At 41.4% G+C, this 21,140-nt stretch overlaps 1 protein-coding gene and 1 long non-coding RNA gene across 2 annotated transcripts in view; one reads left to right on the forward strand and one right to left on the reverse strand.

Annotated features, from left to right (window-relative positions):
* LOC139028154 (uncharacterized) overlaps window positions 1–8,096 on the forward strand; it is a 15,797-nt gene extending 7,701 nt beyond the window's left edge. Inside the window, exon 2 of the long non-coding RNA XR_011480344.1 lies at window positions 6,999–8,096. This is a non-coding gene — a long non-coding RNA (uncharacterized lncRNA). The remainder of the gene's footprint in view (window positions 1–6,998) is intronic.
* A 2,124-nt stretch (window positions 8,097–10,220) lies between these two features.
* dhrs7cb (dehydrogenase/reductase (SDR family) member 7Cb) lies at window positions 10,221–14,263 on the reverse strand. Its single transcript, XM_023993306.2, has 7 exons — window positions 14,103–14,263; window positions 12,844–13,000; window positions 12,520–12,632; window positions 11,780–11,990; window positions 11,606–11,698; window positions 11,207–11,359; window positions 10,221–10,894 (listed from the first exon to the last, which is right to left on the reverse strand). Exons 2-7 carry the CDS (start codon window positions 12,995–12,997, stop codon window positions 10,707–10,709), a joined length of 912 nt encoding a protein of 303 aa, XP_023849074.1. The 5' UTR covers window positions 12,998–13,000; window positions 14,103–14,263; the 3' UTR covers window positions 10,221–10,706.
* Between the last annotated feature and the right edge of the window lie 6,877 nt (window positions 14,264–21,140).

Here is a 21,140-nt window from a genome sequence, read left to right on the forward strand (position 1 = left end):
ACCGCTTAACAATTTTAATGAGACAGAACATTTTTTGTAATGTTACCATAATTTTCCCCTCACATTTGAGTGTCCAGTTTTCTGTTAGTTTATGTGAACAGTCTGTTAGCATTTGCAGATCTTATCCAGAGCGACTTACAGGAGCAATTAGGGTTATGTGACTTGCTCAGGGCACAGACAGTTTTTCACTAAGTCGGCCCAAGGATTCGAGCCAGCAACCTTTTGGTTACTGGCCCAACACTCTTAACACTAGGCTACCAGCTGCCCCAGCAAATACTTTCTGAGAACATTTTAGTATGTTTTTGGTGTTAAAGTTTGAACATTCCTTTAATAATGTCAAGCAGAACTTATCTAGACGTGTTACAATGTTCTCAGAATATACAAATATATATGTTCTAGATGTGTTTTATGGGATGTTGCAAGAACATTCCTGTGTCCATTTTCTGGAGGTTAGGAGAATATCCATCAACATCCCCCCAACATATTGTGGCAGACCAGGGGGTTTGGTTAAGATGTTTACAGTGATCAGACACAGACAGGAGTATGATTAGCTCGGTTTCAGGGTGTTTATTAAATAATAATTCAAAAAGAAAAGAACAGGTCTCCCCATGAGACCCTCTCCGGGATACCTTCTCCTGGGCTCCGGGTCTTCCTGTCGGGCACACAAACTCAACTCCTCGAGTAACCGTATCCAACCTATGGAAGTCACCTCACTTCCCCTCGTACTCTCCCTGTGTGCTGCCGCACGTCCAGCAGATGGAGCCCCCGCCTCGTGATGTATACTCCATCTGTTACCAGGCCTCGACGAGTCTCCCCCTGGTGGCTGACCTGCTGTACGCCACAATATACAGAACATACACAGAATGTAAGACATTKATTTGTACATATGTATTTATACAGAACATGGTTGCCATGTTGTCAGAATGTAAGATATTAACCTTTCACTGCAGTGGGCTYAATCAAGGTTACACAGAGTGATTCTTGGTAGTCTTAAACAAATCTACTTTGAAACAAAAGTATACACCTCACACACATGGTTATGGTCTTAAATAAAAAGAATACACCTGTACCATGTCAGATATAGAGTTAAAATGTATTACATTTTCAGTTTGGATCCCAAACATCACAGAAGACTGAAATATAACAAAACTGTTAGACTTAGAAACACCCGATTTTCTTTGTTTAAAAAATGTACATTCCACCCATGAGGCCAAATAGGGCGTGTTGGTCTTTGACTGCAGGAAAGGGCTACTGTTCTATCTACATATGTACATATCTACGTCAATTACCTCGTAGCCCTGCACATCGACTCGGTACTAGAACCTCGTGTATATAGCCAAGTTATCGTTACCAGGGTTGAGTAGGTTACTTTCTAAATGTAGTCCGTTACAGTTACTAGTTACCTGTCCAATTGTAATCAGTAACGTAACTTCTGGATTACCCAAACTCAGTAACGGAATCTGATTACTTTCCCCTTAAGAGGCACAGGTTAGCATTTTGCATCATGAATCTTGTTCTGGAGGCAGCTCTGCAGAGTGGTCACTAGCTGGCACYGCCACAAAGTCATAAAATCCGATTATTTTTAACCTAACCTTAACCACACTGCTAACCCTAATGCCTAACCTTAAATTAAAGCAAGTTTTTGTTTTCATGCATTTTTACAATAGCCAATTTTTACTTTGCAGCTGGCCCATCTAGCGTAAATCGCTCAGTTCTGCCTCAAGGATAAGACCCATCCCAATAAAAGTACATCTGTTCAGAAGGCATTAGAAGAAGACAAAAATGAATATTACCAATTGAAGGACATCCATTTCAGGATAAATCCATGTTAGAGTTTACATAGCTGGCCATAAATGGATGATGCATTTTACTTGTTGGGTTGGTTATATAGGCTTCTACTACAGATAGAAATATGATTAAGCTATATTTTTACAGAAAACAAAACTGTCAGCTTTCCATTCATTCCAATTAARTTAATATCCCTTGATCTTCAAGAATAGGATTTGGAAATATGGAAATATAGATTAGCCAAACTGTTTTACCTGAGCATAATCCAAAAACTAAGAATTTATTAGCCTACTCTGTTGATTTTGTTGTCGTGGAGGACTGATTGGGTTCATTGCTATCAGTTGAGAAATAAAAGCTGCTTTCGGAAGGACATGCTTTGAGCACAACCGAAAGGTGCAATTTGCATGTGAAAAAATGTATGCCATATGCTGCACTTGCTATATGCCATTGTTTAGTTTTTGTTGACGACACTTTGACATCTTGATAATTTGCAGGTGTTTAAGTCTATCAAAAGTGTGTGAATTTAAGCATGTGTGATGTGTACATGTAGGTATGGTTAAAGTGACTATGCATATATGATGACGAGAGAGTAGCAGTAGCGTAAAAAGAGGGTTGGCGGGTGGGGGACACAATGCAGATAGCCCGGTTAGCCAATGTGCGGGAGCACTGGTTGTTGGCCAATTGAGGTAGTATGTACATGAATGTATAGTTAAAGTGGACTATGCATATAAGATAAACAGAGAGTAGCAGCAGAATAAAGAGGGGTTGGGGGGCACACAATGCAAATAGTCCTGGTTACCTGTTCAGGAGTCTTATGGCTTGGGGGTAAAAACTGTTGAGAAACCTTTTTGTCGGAGACTTGGCACTCCGGTACCGCTTGCCATGCGGTAGTAGAGAGAACAGTCTATGACTGGGGTGGCTGGGGTCTTTGACCATTTTTAGGGCCTTCCTCTGACACCGCCTGGTGTAGAGGGCCTGGATGGCAGGCAGCTTTGCCCCAGTGATGTACTGGGTCGTATGCACTACCCTCTGAAGTGCCTTGCGGTCGGAGGCCGAGCAATTGCCGTACCAGGCAGTGCTGCAACCAGTCAGGATGCTCTCGATGTTGCAGCTGTAGAACCTTGAGGATCTCAGGACCCATGCCAAATCTTTTTAGTTTCCTGAGGGAGAAGAGGCTTTGTCGTGCCCTCTTCATGATTGTCTTGGTGTGTTTGGACCATTCTAGTTTGTTGTTAATGTGGACACCAAGGAATTTGAAGCCGATGAGAATGGGGAAGTGCTCGGTGCTCCTTTTCCTGTAGTCTACAATCATCTCCTTAGTCTTGGTTACGTTGAGGGAGAGGTTGTTATTCTGGCACCACCTGGCCAGGTCTCTGACCTCCTCCCTATAGGCTGTCTCGTCGTTGTCAGTGATCAGGCCTACCACTGTTGTGTCGTCGCGAACTTAATGATGGTGTTGGAGACGTGCCTGGCCATGCAGTCGTGGGTGAACAGGGAATACAGGAGGGGGCTGAGCACGCACCCCTGGGAGCTCCAGTGTTGAGGATCAGCTGGCAGATGTGTTGCTACCTACCCTCACCACCTGGGGCGGCCCGTCAGGAAGTCCAGGATCCAGTTGCAGAGGGAGGTGTTTAGTCCCAGGTTCCTTAGCTTAGTGATGAACTTTGAGAGGTACTATGGTGTTGAATGCTGAGCTGTAGTCAATGAATAGCATTCTCCACAAGGGGTTCCTTTTGTCCAGGTGGGAAAGGGCAGTGTGGAATGCAATAGAGATTGCATCATCTGTGGATCTGTTTGGACGGTATGCAAATTGGAGTGGGTCTAGGGTTTCTGGGATAATGGTGTTGATGTGAGCCATTACCAGCCTTTCAAAGCACTTCATGGCTACGTGCGTGAGTGCTACGGGTCTGTAGTCATTTCGGCAGGTTGCCTTTGTGTTCTTGGGCACAGGGACTATGGTGGTCTGCTTGAAGCATGTTGGTATTACAGACTCAATCAGGGACATGTTGAAAATGTCAGTGAAGACACCTGCCAGTTGGTCAGCACATGCCCGGAGCACACGCCCTGGTAATCCGTCTGGCCCCGCAGCCTTGTGTATGTTGACCTGTTTAAAGGTCTTACTCACGTTGGCTARGGAGAGTGTGATCACACAGTCGTCCGGAACAGCTGATGTTRTCATGCATGCCTCAGTGTTGCTTCCTCGAAGCGAGCATAGAAGTGATTTAGCACTTCTGGTAGGCTCGTGTCACTGGGCAGCTCGCGGCTGTGCTTCCCTTTGTGGTCTGTAATAGTTTACAGGGTTAACTTGGTTGAGTTTACAAAAACAGATCAGATATAGGGCCTCATTTTAAAGCTTCTGGAAGCACCATCCAAGTGGGAGGATAAACATACTAGTACACCACAGAATACATGTAATATATGCCGAAGTAAAATGTATATACTAGGTGTTACACAGGATTTAGCTAGTTAAAATGAAGGGTATCTTGAGGGCAGTGGAGGCTCCTCGGATGAGGAAGGGGAGGACCATCCTCCTCAGTGAATCACAAAAAAAAGTGAAACATTAAAAGGTATCCATTTTAGATAAAACTATACAAAATATATTAATGTCACCAAATAATTGATTTAAACCTACTGTTTTCCAATTAAGGTTTACAGTAGCCTCAGCAGCACTCTAGCCCTCTTTTTGAGGCTTCCAAAAGTACCATCCTGTCACGGCCGTCAACAGAAGTAGACCAAAGCGCAGCGTGGTGAGCATACATATTCCTTTATTTATATGACGCCGACAAAAACAATAAACAATCCACAACAACTGTGAAGCTAAAGGTGTTAAGTGCCACAAACAAAGTTAACCTCCAACAAAGACAGGTGGGAAAAAGGCTACCTAAGTATGGTTCTCAATCAGAGACAACGATAGACAGCTGTCRCTGATTGAGAACCCTACCTGGCCAAAACATAGAAATACAAATAATAGAACTAAAGAACATAGAATACCCACCCCAAATCACACCCTGACCAAACCAAATAGAGACATAAAGGATCTCTAAGGTCAGGGCGTGACACATCCAAGTGGGAGGATAAACACACTAGTAATCCACAGAGTACATGTAATATTTGCCTATGTACAATGTATTTACCAGGTGTTACACATGATTTAGCTAGTTAAAATGAAGTGTATCTTGAGGAGTATTTACTTGTAATTATTGGTTACCTACAAAGTACGTTACCTACATACAGTTGAAGTCGGAAGGTTACATACACTTAGGTTCGTTTTTCAACCACTCCACAAATTTATTGTTAACAAACTATAGTTTTGGCAAGTCGGTTAGGACATCTACTTTGTGCATGACACAAGTAATTTTTCCAACAATTGTTTACAGACAGATTATTTCACTTATAATTCACTGTATCACAATTCCAGTGGGTCAGAAGTTTACATACACTAAGTTGACTGTGCCTTTACAGCTTGGAAAATTCCAGAAAATGATATAATGGCTTTAGAAGCTTCTGATAGGCTAATTGACATTTCAGTCAATTGGAGGTGTACTCTGGATGATTTCAAAGCCTTCAACTCAGTTCTTTGCTTGACATCATGGAAAAATCAAAAGAAATCAGCCAAGACCTCAGAAAACAAAATGGTAAAACTCCACAAGTCTGGTTCATCCTTGGGAGCAATTTCCAAACGCCTGAAGGTACCACATTCATCTGCACAAACAATAGTATGCAAGTATAAACACCATGGGACCACGCAGCCGTCATACCGCTCAGGAAGGAGACGCGTTCTGTCTCCACAAGATGAACGTACTTTCGTGCGAAAAGTGCAAATCAATCCCAGAACAACAGCAAAGGACCTTGTGAAGATGCTGGAGGAAACAGGTACAAAAGTATCTATATCCACAGTAAAACAAGTCTTATATCAACGTAACCTGAAAGGCCGCTCAGCAAGGAAGAAGCCACTGCTCCAAAACCGCAATAAAAAAAGATGGGGACAAAGATCGTACTTTTTGGAGAAATGTCCTCTGGTCTGATGAAACACAAATAAACTGCTTGGCCATACTGACCATTGTTATGTTTGGAGGAAGAAGGGGGATGCTTGCAAGCCGAAGAACACCATCGCAACCATGAAGCACGGGGGTGGCAGCATCATGTTGTGGAGGTGCTTTGCTGCAGGAGGGACTGGTGCACTTCAGAAAATAGATGGAATAATGAGGATGGAAAATTATGTGGATATATTGAAGCAACATCACAAGACAGTCAGGAAGTTAAAACTTGGCCGCAAATGGGTCTTCCAAATGGACAATGACCCCAAGCATACTTCCAAAGTTGTGGCAAAATGGCTTAAGGACATCAAAGTCAAAGTATTGGAGTGGCCATCACAAAGCCCCTGACCTAGAGGCCAGAGAGGGAGCACACATAACACCAGCTGTCGCATAGTATTGAACGTGTCGTGACAGGCAGCTTTTCTCAGCCAGTTGAAATCATGAATCAGCATAATTTCTATGGACGTATACAAATAACTATCAATAGAAAACAGGTAAAACGAAATGAAGTGCAGCTAGTTTGCAGTCTTTCCAGCTTCAGTTTGAAGTGGTTGTGTTAGCTGTGTTGTTGGCTAGCTCCTATGAACAACTGTGCCCTGACTAGAGAGCACATTTTCTATGCCAGGTGAAATCGCGCATTGTTATGGATGTGTCCAAATATATGTCACTAGAAAACAGCTTAATCAAATGCAAATGCAGCTACTTTGTTGTTATTCGGGCTGCACTGTTTGACCTGACTGTAAGTTAGCTGTAGTTGGCTAGTTAGCAAGCAAGGGATAAGAACGTTGCCAGCCAGTATGACAATAGAACATTTAGAACGAACAACTGGGTCACGTCCATAGATACAGAACAAAAAGACTTGGCGACTGGGTCACATCTCTGGCAACRGAACCGATAGAACGAAGTACCAGCTGGCTTGGGTAGCAACCCTAGATGTGTGTCGGAACTATATCTTGTGGAAGGATGAAATTGTATGAATAAATTAATKAAAATAAAGTCTATGAAAATATGTCAATTATTATTTGAATATGTTGGTAACCCATTGTATAAGTGTCACACCCAGATCTGTTTCACCTGTCTTTGTACTTGTCTCCACCCCCTTCCAGGTGTCGCCCATCTTCCCCATTATCCCCAGTGTACTTATACCTGTGGTCTCTGTTTGTCTGTTGCCAGTTCATTTTGTTTCGTCAAGCCTTCCAGTGGTTTTTCCCGTGCTCCTGTCTGGTCTAGTTCTTCCCGGTTTTGACCATTCTGCCTACCCTGAGGCTGCCTGCCGTTCTATACCTTGCCACACCACACTGGATTATTGACCCCTGCCTGCTCTGACCCTGAGAATGCCTGCTGTTCTGGACCTTTTGTACCCTATCTGGATTACTGACCTCTGCCTGCCCTTGTCCCTGCCCCTGTACTAGTAATAAACTTTTGTTACTTCGACAATGTCTGCATCTGGGTCTTACCTGAAACTATAAGGGTCCAATAAGACAAATGGATGCTTAAAAGACGCAGCAACTCAATGGTGTTCAATAGGGGGGGACTAGGGTAGTGTTGTGCTGTCCATCAGAAAAGTTGCAAAGACTATCAATCAAACCATTACAAATGTAAAACAGTGTTTTTCCTGAACAAACAGCCTTGTTGGACATGCATTTTGGTTTGAAGGTAGCCTTACTCTGTGGTTCAAGTTGTATCTTCATGTCTCTAACTTTGCTCTCACTCCCTCTGACCCCTAAGCCCTCCCCTGACCTCCCATTGGCCCAGGGCCTCCTGGAAAACCCTCTAATTAAAGTATCTCTGAAAGGGAGTTACTCCGGGAGTAGACAGGTTTATGGTGCATAGCGCTTATCCGCTCATATGATTGGAGTATTAGCTATACATGTTTTTTTTTTGTTTTTTTATATGCATGACTTAATGACATGAAGTGTTCAATGTTTCTGCTGGTAGCAGGCCTCAACCTGGATGCAGGGAAATGTCCTGCCTTGGAGTATTGTTGTATTCATCTTGACCAAGCGCCTGGAAATCATATGACAAACCTGCATAGATTAACAAATGAAAATGGTAACAGTATTTATTCAATTGAAGTCATGACAACCATAGGTTCTCTGCAAAGGAGTGTACAGGTTTTTGTTCCAGTACTTCACTAACACCAAATGTAACTAATTGTGGTCTAAATTGAACAAAAACGTGCAGTTTAATCCCCTGGGACAGAAATCACCCATGTATGTATTATTGAATGAGCTACAATTCTGCATGATAGAAATAGATCCACACGTGTTATTCTCTACTTAACCTTGTCAATCAACTCCAAGAACAATATGATTTTCCTGATGGCTGGGAGGTTCCCAAGTTCTTTAGATCTCTCTGGGTGTTAGGGATGTTTCAACCTGAAAGGGGGAAGAAATTAACCTCCCAGCTCAAATTTCAGTGCTGCTTCGTGTTGCTGAGAACCACAACTACCTTAAATGTGCTGTTTTACATATTTATAAGTTTGATCAAGTTGTCAGCAGTTTATTTTTAGCTAGCTAGTCTATTTGCAATGAAATTGGGAGGGGAATTTTTCTTGACAACTTTTTCAGTCACAAATTAAATCAGTAAACAGGCAGTAGAATGAAGTAGTTTGACAAAAAAAGTGTTCAATAGTCAGTAACAAGTCTTTAAAATATAGCTATAGTTTTTGTTATCTACTCTGCAGTGGTGATGGWGGGAGTAAACTCGCTACCATTCTCCCAGCAGTTTCAATTTAGCTAGCTATCTAGCTAACGTTAATGCCATTTGTATGAACTATCAATAAGATAGACGGTTATTAACTAGCCAATATATTGATTTTCCCCTCATATCTAAAGCTGCCTGATAAAGCTAGCCAGTGATGGTAAAGTCAGGTTGAACGTCAGAGGCCAGATAGCTAACTCAACAGTGGCTGCAAATGCAATGGCTGGCCTGCAGTTTGTCTGAAATGTACCATTATATTCAGTGGTGAAAAAAGTACCCAATTGTCATACTTGAGTAAAAGTAAAGATACCTTCATTGAAAATGACTCAACTAAAAGTGAAAGTTGTCCTGTAAAATACTACTTTGAGTAAAAGTATGTGGTTTTAAATATACTTAACTATCAAAAGTAAAAGTATAAATAACTTCAAAGTCAAATATTAAGCAAACCAGACGGCACAAATGTCTTGTTTTTTATTTTTATTTGCGGATATCCAGGGGCACGCTCCAACACTCAGACATAATTTACAAACTAAGCATGTGTTTAGCGAATCTGCCAAATCAGAGGCAGTAAGGATAACCAGGGATGTTCTCTTGATAAGTGTGAATTAGACCCTTTCTTGTCCTGCTAAGGATTCAAAATGTAACGAGTACTTTTGGGTGTCAGGGAAAATGTATGGAGTAAAAAGTATATCATTTTGTTTAGGAATGTAGTGAAATAAAAGTTCTCAAAATTATAAAGTACAGATATCCTAAAAAAAACTACTTAAGTAGTACTTCCAAGTATTTTTACTTAAGTACTTACACCACTGATTATATTTCACATGATAAGCAAACTACGGTCATGTCTTTTCACCCAATAAATCGACGTACACAGATATACACAGATGGTTAACGTTACCTTTTAAGTAGATTGTTTTAGTTTTCTTTACCTCATCCTCTCTTGCTTACTTCCTGATATTTTGATGGAACAATCTAGCCAATGGTTAGGCAACTGTGGTTTTGGCAGAMGGAACCGATTAGTCAGGAGTAAAAGGTCCTGCCCCCAGAGCCCAATCAAMGTTTTACTTACAAATCTATTCCTACAAATTTACAAAACMTTCTACATAACAGTGAACGAACTCGTAGCGCGCGCAGATTCAAAATCTTCAAGTGTATTTTTGATTCACAGCATAATATTCATAGTCGTAAACGGATTTGCAATAATTCTGAAAATAAATTACGCTTCCAGATCTTGAATGTGTTCAAATGTCAAGTAACAAGTTTTCGGCCGGTGTTAAATCATTCACACATCATGATACAAGCTTGCGAAATTAAATTACACATTTGCGAAATTCCAAATACAAACTCACGTAGTTCTGTCATTATAATCCCATACTTAAATCKCTAGAGAGCAAGTGACCCGCAGGATTAACACACATACAGGCCAGCTGGACCTCAGACTGGGCCATACAATTAAACAAATACACACACATGCAGACTTGGAGGTGAGAACCTTTCTCTCAGACCCATTTACATGACAATATCACGGAGGGCTCATTACAGAGATAGTTGTCACATGACTGTGAAGTGAGTGAATGCGCGACGCATATCAATACCAAATATGTATTACTGCTAGACATTCATGTCATATACAATGTCAATGAAATATAAATATTTATATCAATGTTTTCTATAAAAATCACAGACAAATAATGTAATTCACATGGACAAGTGTATTGGTCAAATGAAAAGACAACATTAACGATCACCCACAAAACAACATATGAGGCCATATATTCTAATTATGGTTAGGTTAAACATTGAAATATCCAATAGAAACAATGTTTAAAGTTAGAGCAAAAGTTAATTTTGATAGTGGTGGGTGGTGCAACTTTGGCATCCTTTCTGCACAGGCATGACATAAGAATACAACAGCGAACTGCTGCCATCTACAGGACCCAAGGCAAACTTAAGAATATAACAGTGAACTGCTGCCATCTACAGGACCCAAGGCAAACTTAAGAATACAACAGTGAACTGCTGCCATCTACAGGACCCAAGGCAAACTGCAATAACATCAGAGGCCATGTCCATGTGGCATAGGCCTCTGATGGGTTAGATTTCATTGCATTATGCCATAATACACTATACATTCTATTGTCCTTCTTTAATTTTCTCTTCTTCTCTTTTCTCTTCCTTCTACTGCATCTGTTCTGCCATGGCGGAGTCCTTCACTCCAGCAGCAACCACGGCAAAGAAGAAAGAGGGAAAGAAGGAGCGGAGGTAGAGAGCGACCCAGGGGATGGGGTGGGCCATCAAAACCTCTTTCTTCTTCCTGCTCACCGTTCGCATTATCTCATTGGCCAGATCGGCCGGGCGCACGCCAACTGAGGAGAGAAGGAGCAAGACACGAGTTAGCATAACATAACAGGGTTTGATCAAAAATGAACGTGCTCAAAATATTAAAACATAATGACAACTGAAGACCTCAGAATAATCACAWTGAATATGCATTTTTTGTTACTCGCTCAATATATGCTATATTGCCTAATGATTTAGTCTGAAAATCATTATAGACTCAAGTCTATGAATGTGTAAGTCTGTTCTCATATACTGCCCGCCCTCATTTTGTTTGGAAGTCATTAGGTGTACATGCATATGTTTGCAGACACTAGACAGAGAGAGCTGTATGTACTCACATGTGGACAGGCCCTGAGGTTTAGCAGGAGGGGTGGAGGGTAGAGCTGCGTTGATGAAGGTGTGGCTGATAGTGCTTACTATTATCCCATACTCCTCCACCTCCGCTCGCAGGCAGTCAAAGAACGCCTGCACCGCATGCTTTGAGGCCGAGTCTGAAATAACACATGCACACACACACACACACACACATAAACAGGACGCGACTCACCCATTGCTGAGACTCATTCTATACGTTGCAGAAGAGAAACTGTGTCTAATCATTATCTTGAACTGTACTGTTCAGGAATCCTGTGCATCAGACTGTGAGAACTACACATTCTTCTTTGAAAGTGCAACAGGTTTTTCATCTCATACGAGGTGTTATGAATGCAACAGGGGAATATGTAATGCATCCATACAGGAGGTTCTGAAGGGGATAGCCAGTCTGCCCTGGATGCTGTTGACCAATAGAATGTGACCAGACCTCCTAGACATCATAGCTGGAAGGACACCTGCAACATCAATCAATCAATAACTGAATCAATCAGTTGCAACACAACATGTTTTTTCCTCCAGGGAAAAGTCCTTCATACCTTTGGCCAAGGTGCTGGGTCCAAAGTAGTTGATGTCCATGATGTTCCTGTCCATTTCCAGTGAGACAGTATGTACGGGGGCCTTCAGCTTCATGCTGCTGTTACACACCAGGATGTCCACACAGCCGTAGCACTCCACCACCTCATCCACCACCTCAGGCATACTGTCCATGTCACTGAAGTCCAGCAGCACCAGCTTGGGAGGGAACGTCTGAGCAGAGGAGAGAGGGATGCAGAAGAAAAGGACATATGTATGAGAGAAGGAAGGACAGGAGAGGGATTTTATACTGTTACGCAGACTTTTACAGTAAGCAATACAATAGCAACATGGGTGTGAGGGTCTGAAGACAGCCAGCACTAAAGTATGTGGTTGTGCTTGAAAGAAAGGATGATTTAACCGCTAACTCGAACTTTAACCTCCTCTTACACATTTACCTTTTTCACTAACACTCCAAATAGCGTATGTCTTTGCTCATCATCATATCGCCCTTTTCTAGTGTTCAAGTTGGTGAGATCTGTTATTTTTCCATGAACACACCACTGCTCTGCCCTGTGRAGGAGAGATACCCAGAGGACAGTGCACTGTCAAAGGGGATATCCTGCCATTGTCTGCCACCAGAAGAGGAACCAGCAGCGGTGACTGCCGAGACAACTGGCGAGCACAAAACTATGATAATAACTAACTGGAACTTTCCTTTTGCTCAAGGCCACCAAGGAGGGCACCTATTAGTGTTACTCACCACTCTGGGGTCAGCCCCGCTGGTCAATGTGTCGTACAGAGACTCCATCTTGTCCCAGCTGGCCCCACACAGAATCAGCCTGGCACCACCCTTATGGAAGTGATGAGCACACTCTGGAGAGGGAGAGAGGAGCGGGAGAGAAAGATAGAGAGAGGGATGGATTTAGTCAACGGTGGCATTTACCCAGTCCTCTGTTTCAGAATTGAACAACATTACATTGTTGGCTATACGGTCAGAACATTAATAGACTTATTCTTCGCAGGCTATTTTTGAATCCCCATTTGAATTGAGATTGAATTACAAATAAGAATATCAAATCCTCACCACTTCCCACTCCTGACACAGCATCAGTGATGACCACCACTTTGTTCTTGACCATGGACTTGGACATGTACTGGATGATCTCGTTGTAGATGTAGTAGATCCCAGCAGCCACCACGATCAGCATGGGCAGCACCATCACAGTCGGGAGCGCCATCTTCTGCAGGAGAGAGAGAGAGGGGGGAGAAGGAGAGAGATAGGGAGGCCATCAGTAAATTGTGTATTTCAGTCTGTGGTTTGTGATGTACGATATTTTAAGTTCCAATCATGTGTCTGTATCATTGACAAACAGAAATCATATCTCAACGTAATGTTATCAAATAACAAAATATTTCAACTGTAGTAAACGCAGTGTAACAAGATTTATACATTTGAGGAATGAACCTGGGGCTATGGAAGAATGCTGCTGTTGCCCAGATCAGCTGTCTACCACGGGACAACATTAAACACCTCTTCCTATAAAAACGTAAAGATGTGAATGAGGATGACAGAGAAATGTGAGGGTCACGTTTCAGCATGTAGAGGCAGTCAAATGGGTTTGACGCTGAACCCTTCCCGAGGATAGCTGTGCCCACTTCCAAACCTAGACTCTTGGTATAGATCTACAAGGATTGGATCGGTGCAAGAACATGGTGAAGACACCACTTAACCCCCTAGAGAGCAAACACTTCTACTTTACTCCTCACACTGACAATATAACTAAAGTATAGCCACACTAGTAGCCATAATCATGTCAAGTAGCTGTAGACAAAAGTCAATACACAGAACATTTCCCCCCTCTAATCTATGTATATCCGTCTATACCCTGTGCATGTGAGCATTCAGGGTTTTGCAGGGTGAGTCTGGTAGCACTGCTGACAAGTGTGGCCATATAAAGAGTGTCTGAGGAAGACAGCTAAATATAGTCTGGGCCAGACCAACCTGCCTGTCACCACTAAATGCCTTGCACTGTGTCACCTCCAGGATAGTCACTGGATACGCCAGCAAATGGGGACACAAACATAGCCTACAGTAGGCTATCTATGACCTTACCCGCCTTATACAATAAGAAATATAACTTATCGGGACACCAATTCTCATAAAAAAAGGGATATTTGTGCTCTGTATGCAGGCACCACAGGCACACAACAGCACAGCCAAGGCATGGGTAGGTTGACAAGACCTAGGGATCTCTGGGTTATCACCTGGTTAACAAATAGACGGCTACAGCACACACAAACAAATACACACACTTAATCTGGGTTATTCTCGGGTTCACTTACAGCGTGCGTAAGGAGCTAATCTTCGGTTGTTCTCCAGGTTCAGTTAGGTAACCGAGAAGTATCCCTTCTCTCGCCCTCTCTATGCCTCTATCCCGCCGTCCATTCACACAACTCCCCCTCTGTGTTTCTGCCGGACCCACTGCTTAGGTGTGGGAGCGGTTGCTTATAATAGCATGTGGCGGAATCAGCCATTAATACTCCTATGTGGTGCCCATAGTATCTTAGACATGCCACCATGTTGCCAAAACGAATGGGGACAATTGGTGTGTGTGTGTCCCCAATATACTTAAAATAGGACCCTGGTGAACTGGCTGTGGCAAAGCTAGAGATTAATATAAAAAAAACAGAAGGGAGAATTTTGACCAACCAGTAGCAATATGTAGTCATTCAGCAGGTTAGGAATAGATTACATAAAGGTTACAAGTTAATGCCGCTTACAATTAAGGTTTGTATCTTAAAATGGTTCAATATTTGTAAGTGTATTAACTCTGTCTAACAGAGTCAACACAACAAAATAATGAGCCATGTTTTCAGAATATAACATTTTAAAATGTTACAGACACGTTTCATGGGAACGTTGCAAGAACATTTGTTGTCAGTACATCASCTGATGGTCCCAAAGAAACGTTATCCAAAAAAGATTCTAAAATGTGTTAAACAGTTTTTCCCCCCTCATCAATACCCCATAATTCAAAAGTAACATGTTTTTTTGAAATGTTAGCAAAAAAAATATTCTAAAATAAATGGAAATATGACATTTACATAACTATTCAGGACCTTTACTCAGTACTTTGTTGAAGCTCRTTTGGCAGCGATTACAGCCTTGAGTCTTCTTGGGTACGACGCTACAAGCTTGTATTTGGGGAGTTTCTTCCATTCTTCTCTGTAGATCCTCTCAAGCTCTGTCAGGTTGGATTGAGAGTGTCACTGTTCAGCTATTTTCAGGCAAACTCCAAGTGGGTTGTCATGTACATTTTACTGAGGAGTGACTTCCATCTGGCGACTCTACCATAAAGGCCTGATTGGTGAAGTGCTGCAGAGATGGTTTTCCTTCTGGAAGGTTCTCCCATCTACACAGAGGAGATCTGGAGCTCAGTCAGAGTGACCATCGGGTTCTTGGTCACCTTCCTGACCAAGGTCCTTCTCCCCCGATTGTGTGTAGATTGATGAGGAAACGTTTTAATTTTTTTAATCCATTTTAGAATAAAGTTGTAACGTAACAAAATGTGGAAAAAGTCAAGAGGTCTGAAAACTTTGAGAATAGTCCGATTAACTCATACGTGACACGGACATGGTGGCGTAACAGGAAGATTAAAGTACAGTGAATCAAGAGGTTGTGAGCTCAATTCCCAGTTTACTGTATACATGCACAATGTAATCATACACTAAATGACCAAAAGTATGTGGACACTTGCTCATCGAACATCTCATTCCAAAATCATGGGCATTAATATGGAGTTGGTCCACCCCTTTGCTGCTATAACAGCCTCCACTCTTCTGGGAAGGCTTTCCACTAGATGTTGGAACATTGCTGCGGGGACTTTCTTCCATTCAGCCACAAGAGCATTACTGATGTCAGACACTGATGTTGGGCCATTAGCCCTGGCTCACAGTCGGCGTTCCAATTCATCCCAAAGATGTTTGATGGGGTTGAGGTCAGGGCTCTGTTCAGGCCAGTCAAGTTCTTCCACACCGATCTCAACCAACCATTTCTTTATGGACCTCGTTTTGTGCACAGGGTCATTGTCATGCTGAAACAGGAAAGGGCCTTCCCAAAATGTTGCCACAAAMTTGAAAGCATAGAATTGTCTAGAATATCATTGTATGCTGTAGCGTTAAAATGTATTTTCACTGGAACTAAGGGGCCTAGCCCGAAKTATGAAAAGCTGCACACTAATGTTACTGCATGATTGTATCAGGTTTTCAAATGCGTTAGTTTCATTACTGTAGCTATGTTGATTATGATGTTACTTTAGCTAATATGGTGACAATGATGTAAGTTGTGTGTAGCGGTTATGATTTGGTTTGGCTTGGATTTTTTTTTCTTTCGCCTGGTCACATACTGCTGATGTGTTGTGCATTGAAGTCCACAAGCGAAGGGAAAAGGTGAGAGGAGGAGAGTGCATAGATGTGAGAAGGAATACAACGTGGCTGCTATAAAAGTGAACTGTGTTTGCACGTGATCAGGGGTGTATTCATTCCGCCAATTCTGTTGAAAAACATTTCTGAAACAGAAGCAAACGGAACAAAACAGGGATAAACATACCTGAATTTGTCCAAACTAAACTCTTGTTTGCAAATGTTGGACTAGTGATTACTCCCGATATCAGCTAGATGCAGGCAAGAGTGTGCAAGGCGGTTTTGTAACGCTCGTCTGATGAAGAATGAGGAGTGGACCAAAGCGCAGCGTTGTACATGTTCATGATTTTTTTATTAACTCAGAACACTTTGAACAAAAAAACAAAGAGACAAACGAACAGTTCTGTAACTAAACTAAACCGAAAACAACTACCCACAAACCCAGGTGGGAAAAAAGCTACCTAAGTATGATTCTCAATCAGAGACAGCTGCCTCTGACTGCCTCAATCAGAATCAGCTGCCTCTGATTGAGAACCACACCCGGCCAAACACAAAAAAATAGAAAACATAGAAAATAAAGAAACTAGAATGCCCACCCTAGTCACACCCTGGCTTAACCAAAATAGAGAATAAAAGCCTCTCTATGGCCAGGGTGTGACAGGTATTGCATGTGTCTCTCTGTCATCTCAAATTTCTCGACTTGTGTGCACCTACATTGTAAACTTTCATTTATAAGCTAGGTTGTAGCAACCTCCTGATGGGTATAGGGAKAATTCAAGTATCATGTAGTAGCCTAAACCCATCACTTTTACATTGAACTGGGTGAATGGAATATGAATGCCAGTCATCCAATATGTTGTAAAAATCGTCCTCCCTCATCTTAAAAGGCARTGACCGCCACTGGTTTTGAATGCATGCTTAATTCCCCCAAAAACATTTGGATCAGCAAAGGGCATTTTCTCGACAGTTTACAAGGACCAGAGAGGCACATTAGCAGGCCTGTCATATTGAATATTTTGTGAGGATGTACTGGCGTTAACAGATAGGCCTACCATCAAAAACATGGCCTTCTCATGAGCTGTTTGTCGTGGATCATCATTCTCCCAAGTGTCCTATAATTAATAAAACATATAATATATATATATATATATATATATATCACCTTTATTTAACCAGGTTGGCCAGTTGAGAACAAGTTCTCATTTACAACTGTGACCTGGCCAAGATAAAGCAAAGCACTGCGACAAAAGCAAAGCAGTGCGGCAAAAGCAACACAGAGTTACACATGGAATTAACAAACATACATTCAAACACAATAGACAAGTCTATATACAGTGTGCAAATGAGGTAAGATACGGGAGGTAAGGCAATAAATAGGCCATAGTGGTGAAATAATTACAATTTCGCAATTAAACACTGGAGTGATAGATGTGCAAGTAGAGTTACTGGGGTGCAAAGGAGCAAAATAAATAATAACAGTATGGGGATGAGGTAGATGGATGGGCTATGTACAGGTGCAGTGATCTGTGAGCTGCTCTGATCTGTGAGGTGCTTAAAATTAGAGAGGGAGATACGAGTCTCCAGCTTCAGTGATTTTTGCAATTCGTTCCAGTCATTGGCAGCAGAGAACTGGAAGGAAAGGCGGCCAAAGMAGGAATTGGCTTTGGGGGTGACCAGTGAAATATACTTGCTGGAGCACGTGCTACTGGTGGGTGCTGCTATGGTGGCCAGTGAGCTGAGATAAGGCGGAGCTTTACCTAGCAGAGACTTGTAGATGACCTGGAGCCAGTGGGTTTGGCGACGAATATGAAGCGAGGGCCAGCCAACGAGAAAGTACAGGTGGCAGTGGTGGGTAGTATATGGTGCTTTGGTGACAAAACGGATGACACTGTGGTAGACTGCATCCAATTAGCTGAGTAGAGTGTTGGAGGCTATTTTGTTAATGACATCGCCGAGGTCAAGGATCGGTAGGATAGTCCGTTTTACGAGGGTATGTTTGGCAGCATGAGTGAAGGATGCTTTGTTGCGAAATAGGAAGCCGATGTGGCCACCAACATGCTCACACATGCGCAGTTATTCAGGCATGCTTACCAGTGCGCTCTGCCTTCTCGCTTCTCTAAGAAGCACCTAGAATCAAGAATGCTTCAATAGAACGAGCTTTTGATTGATTGTCAATGTTCTATGGTTGGAGGGACCGGGAAGAAAAATCGCTCTGAAAGTGACCCAAATGATAGCTCTAGTTATTGTTCTCCACTCTTTTTGTAGTTAGCGTTGTAGTGTGAACACTGCTGTTCACTTGAATTGGAACGGTTTTTTAAATCGCTATAGTTAGGTGTTGACGTCCCTTAACGAGTCCTAAATCGCGCAAAAAGTTTCAAAGTAAAAGTATTCCCTTTACTTGAGCACAATATCACAAATCGTAGTATGTTTAGCCTGTTTCAATATGCGTTCTTTTAATCTGATTCTAACCTCTCCTTTTGATGCTATTTTGGTAAGTATTGAGGCTTATTGTTGAGTTCTGGTGGTTATTTGTAAATAGGAACTTTGCCAAGGTGGGTAAATAAAATATGCAATCAGTACATGTTAATAAGGGGACATCGAAATGTGTATTAAACAATGTTAAATATTAATGTGTTGAAAAGGAATTCATGATATAAAGTTCAATATTCCTCATTAAATAATATCTGGAATAATATTTAAATTCCCTTTCCACTAGATGGCAGTGTTTCCCATGTTCCCAGTCAGAGGTCTGAGGATTCAAAAACTAAATATTTGACGCTCTTGAAATGCATCCGTGCGTTGGTGGATGTGCTGTACATTGTTATAAACAGTTATGTTGCATTGCTATATACTGTTATTACAGTTATTGATTGTTATAGAAACGTAAACAATTATAAATTATTATTACACTGTTAAAAAACAACAGATCTACTGTGAAGGTCTTTAGTTTTTTCAAATGAATATTTGTGTGGAAAGTTTACATCAACTGGACAGACAGCACATGTATCTGTTTAATTATTACCTGATTTGTGGTCAGAAATGTGGGTTGAAATAAGGGAAGGGTATTGTCTGTATTAACCAGTGATCTACTATAATACAGGGGATTATGTAAAGTTATAATAATACAGGTTATTATTCAAAGGTTCTACAGCTGCACCATCGAGAGCATCCTGACTGGTTGCATCACTGCCTGATATGGCAACTGCTCGGCCTCCGACCGCAAGGCACTACAGAGGGTAGTGCGTACGACCCAGAACATCACTGGGGCCAAGCTTCCTGCCAGCCAGGACCTCTATACCAGGCGGTGTCAGAGGAAGGCCCTAAAAATTGTCAAAGACTCAAGCCACCCTAGTCATAGACTGCTCTCTCTGCTACCGCACGGTAAGCGGTACCGGAGCACCATGACTAGGTCCAAGAGGCATCTAAACAGCTTCTACCCCCAAGCCATAAGACTCCTGAACACCTAATCAAAGGGCTACCCAGGCTATTTGCATTGCCCTCCCCCACCCCCTCTTTTACTCTGCTGCTACTCTCTGTTATTATCTAATCAGTCACTTTAATAACTCTACCTACATGTACATATTACCTTGACTAACCAGTGCTCCTGCACATTGATTCTGTACCGGTACCCCCTGTATATAGCCTCGCTATTGTTATTTTACTGCTGCTCTTTATTTGTTACTTTTATTTCTTGTTATTTTATTTTATTTTTATTTGTAGGTATTATTGTTTATTTATTTTAACTGCATTGTTGGTTAAGAGCTTGTAAGTAAGCATTTCACGGTAAGGTCTACACCTGTTGTATTCGGCGCATGTGACAAATACAATTTMATTTGAATTGACTGACAGTAGGTTATTGGAACAATATGATAGTGACTGTCGTAAAAATAAAAATAAATCAGTGGTGGCTGTAGCTTTCTGCCGAAAAAAAGACTATTGACGCAAATATGAATGGTATGACACTGGATCCTGTTAGCAGAGAGTCTAAGGATTCCAAATCCCCCCTCCCCCCATATTTGAGACAACTTCTATAAAATTAGCAGTACATTGGCAAAAGCCTTAATATTGCTATAATGATTTAAAAAAAAATTATGACAGTTGACAGTAGATTTTTATCCAAAAAGATTGAATTACACAAATCTTCATGGCATGACAGAATATCCTATTAGTAGAGTGTCTGAGGATTCCTAATCACCCCCTCTTTATTGGAGACAATTTGTGTAGTTCCAACAGTACAGTAACACATAGCTGTATAATGCTGTAATAAAAAGACGGTTTTGGTAACAGTAGGTTTTCCTCCAAAGAACTATAGAATGACGCAGATCTTCCTGGTTTGACACCAGATTCAATTTGTAGTCTGAGGATTCCAAATCACCCCACTTTATTGGAGACAACTTGTATATAATTAACAATATGGTAGAAAATAGCTGTATAGTGCTATATCTTATTTAGTTTAAATATGTATATCAATCAAATATATTTTATAAAGCTGTTTACAGTGTTTTACAGATACTCTGCCAAAAAAKCCAAAAAGCAAGTAATGCAGAAGCACAGTGGTTAAGAAAACTCCCCAGAAGGTAAGAACCTAAGCAGAAACTATGCTGTTGCACTGAAAAAAGTTGCCCTTGAACAGGGAAAATGTGAAAATGTTTTCTTCAAAACATGTTCTGTTAAGAGTTGACAGTAGTTTAAAACCATTAATACTTCCAGCAACAGTGTTGGTATTGTTGCATCATTATAATTTAGAGTAAAAAAATTATGAGACAGTAAATCGATCTTTCTTAATTGATTTCAAAAATACATTGTTAGTTTTTTCAATAAATTCATATTTTAGTCACTTCAAACTTTAATATTTGTGATTTTAAATCAGAAAAAAAAGTCAAGTAAAACAATTACAGAGGACTTTTATTTTTAAATGATGCCGTATGATCACGTGACCGTAATGTCACTAGGTTCACA

The sequence above is a fragment of the Salvelinus sp. IW2-2015 genome, linkage group LG8, assembly GCF_002910315.2.
Source record: "Salvelinus sp. IW2-2015 linkage group LG8, ASM291031v2, whole genome shotgun sequence".
Taxonomy (NCBI): domain Eukaryota; kingdom Metazoa; phylum Chordata; class Actinopteri; order Salmoniformes; family Salmonidae; genus Salvelinus; species Salvelinus sp. IW2-2015.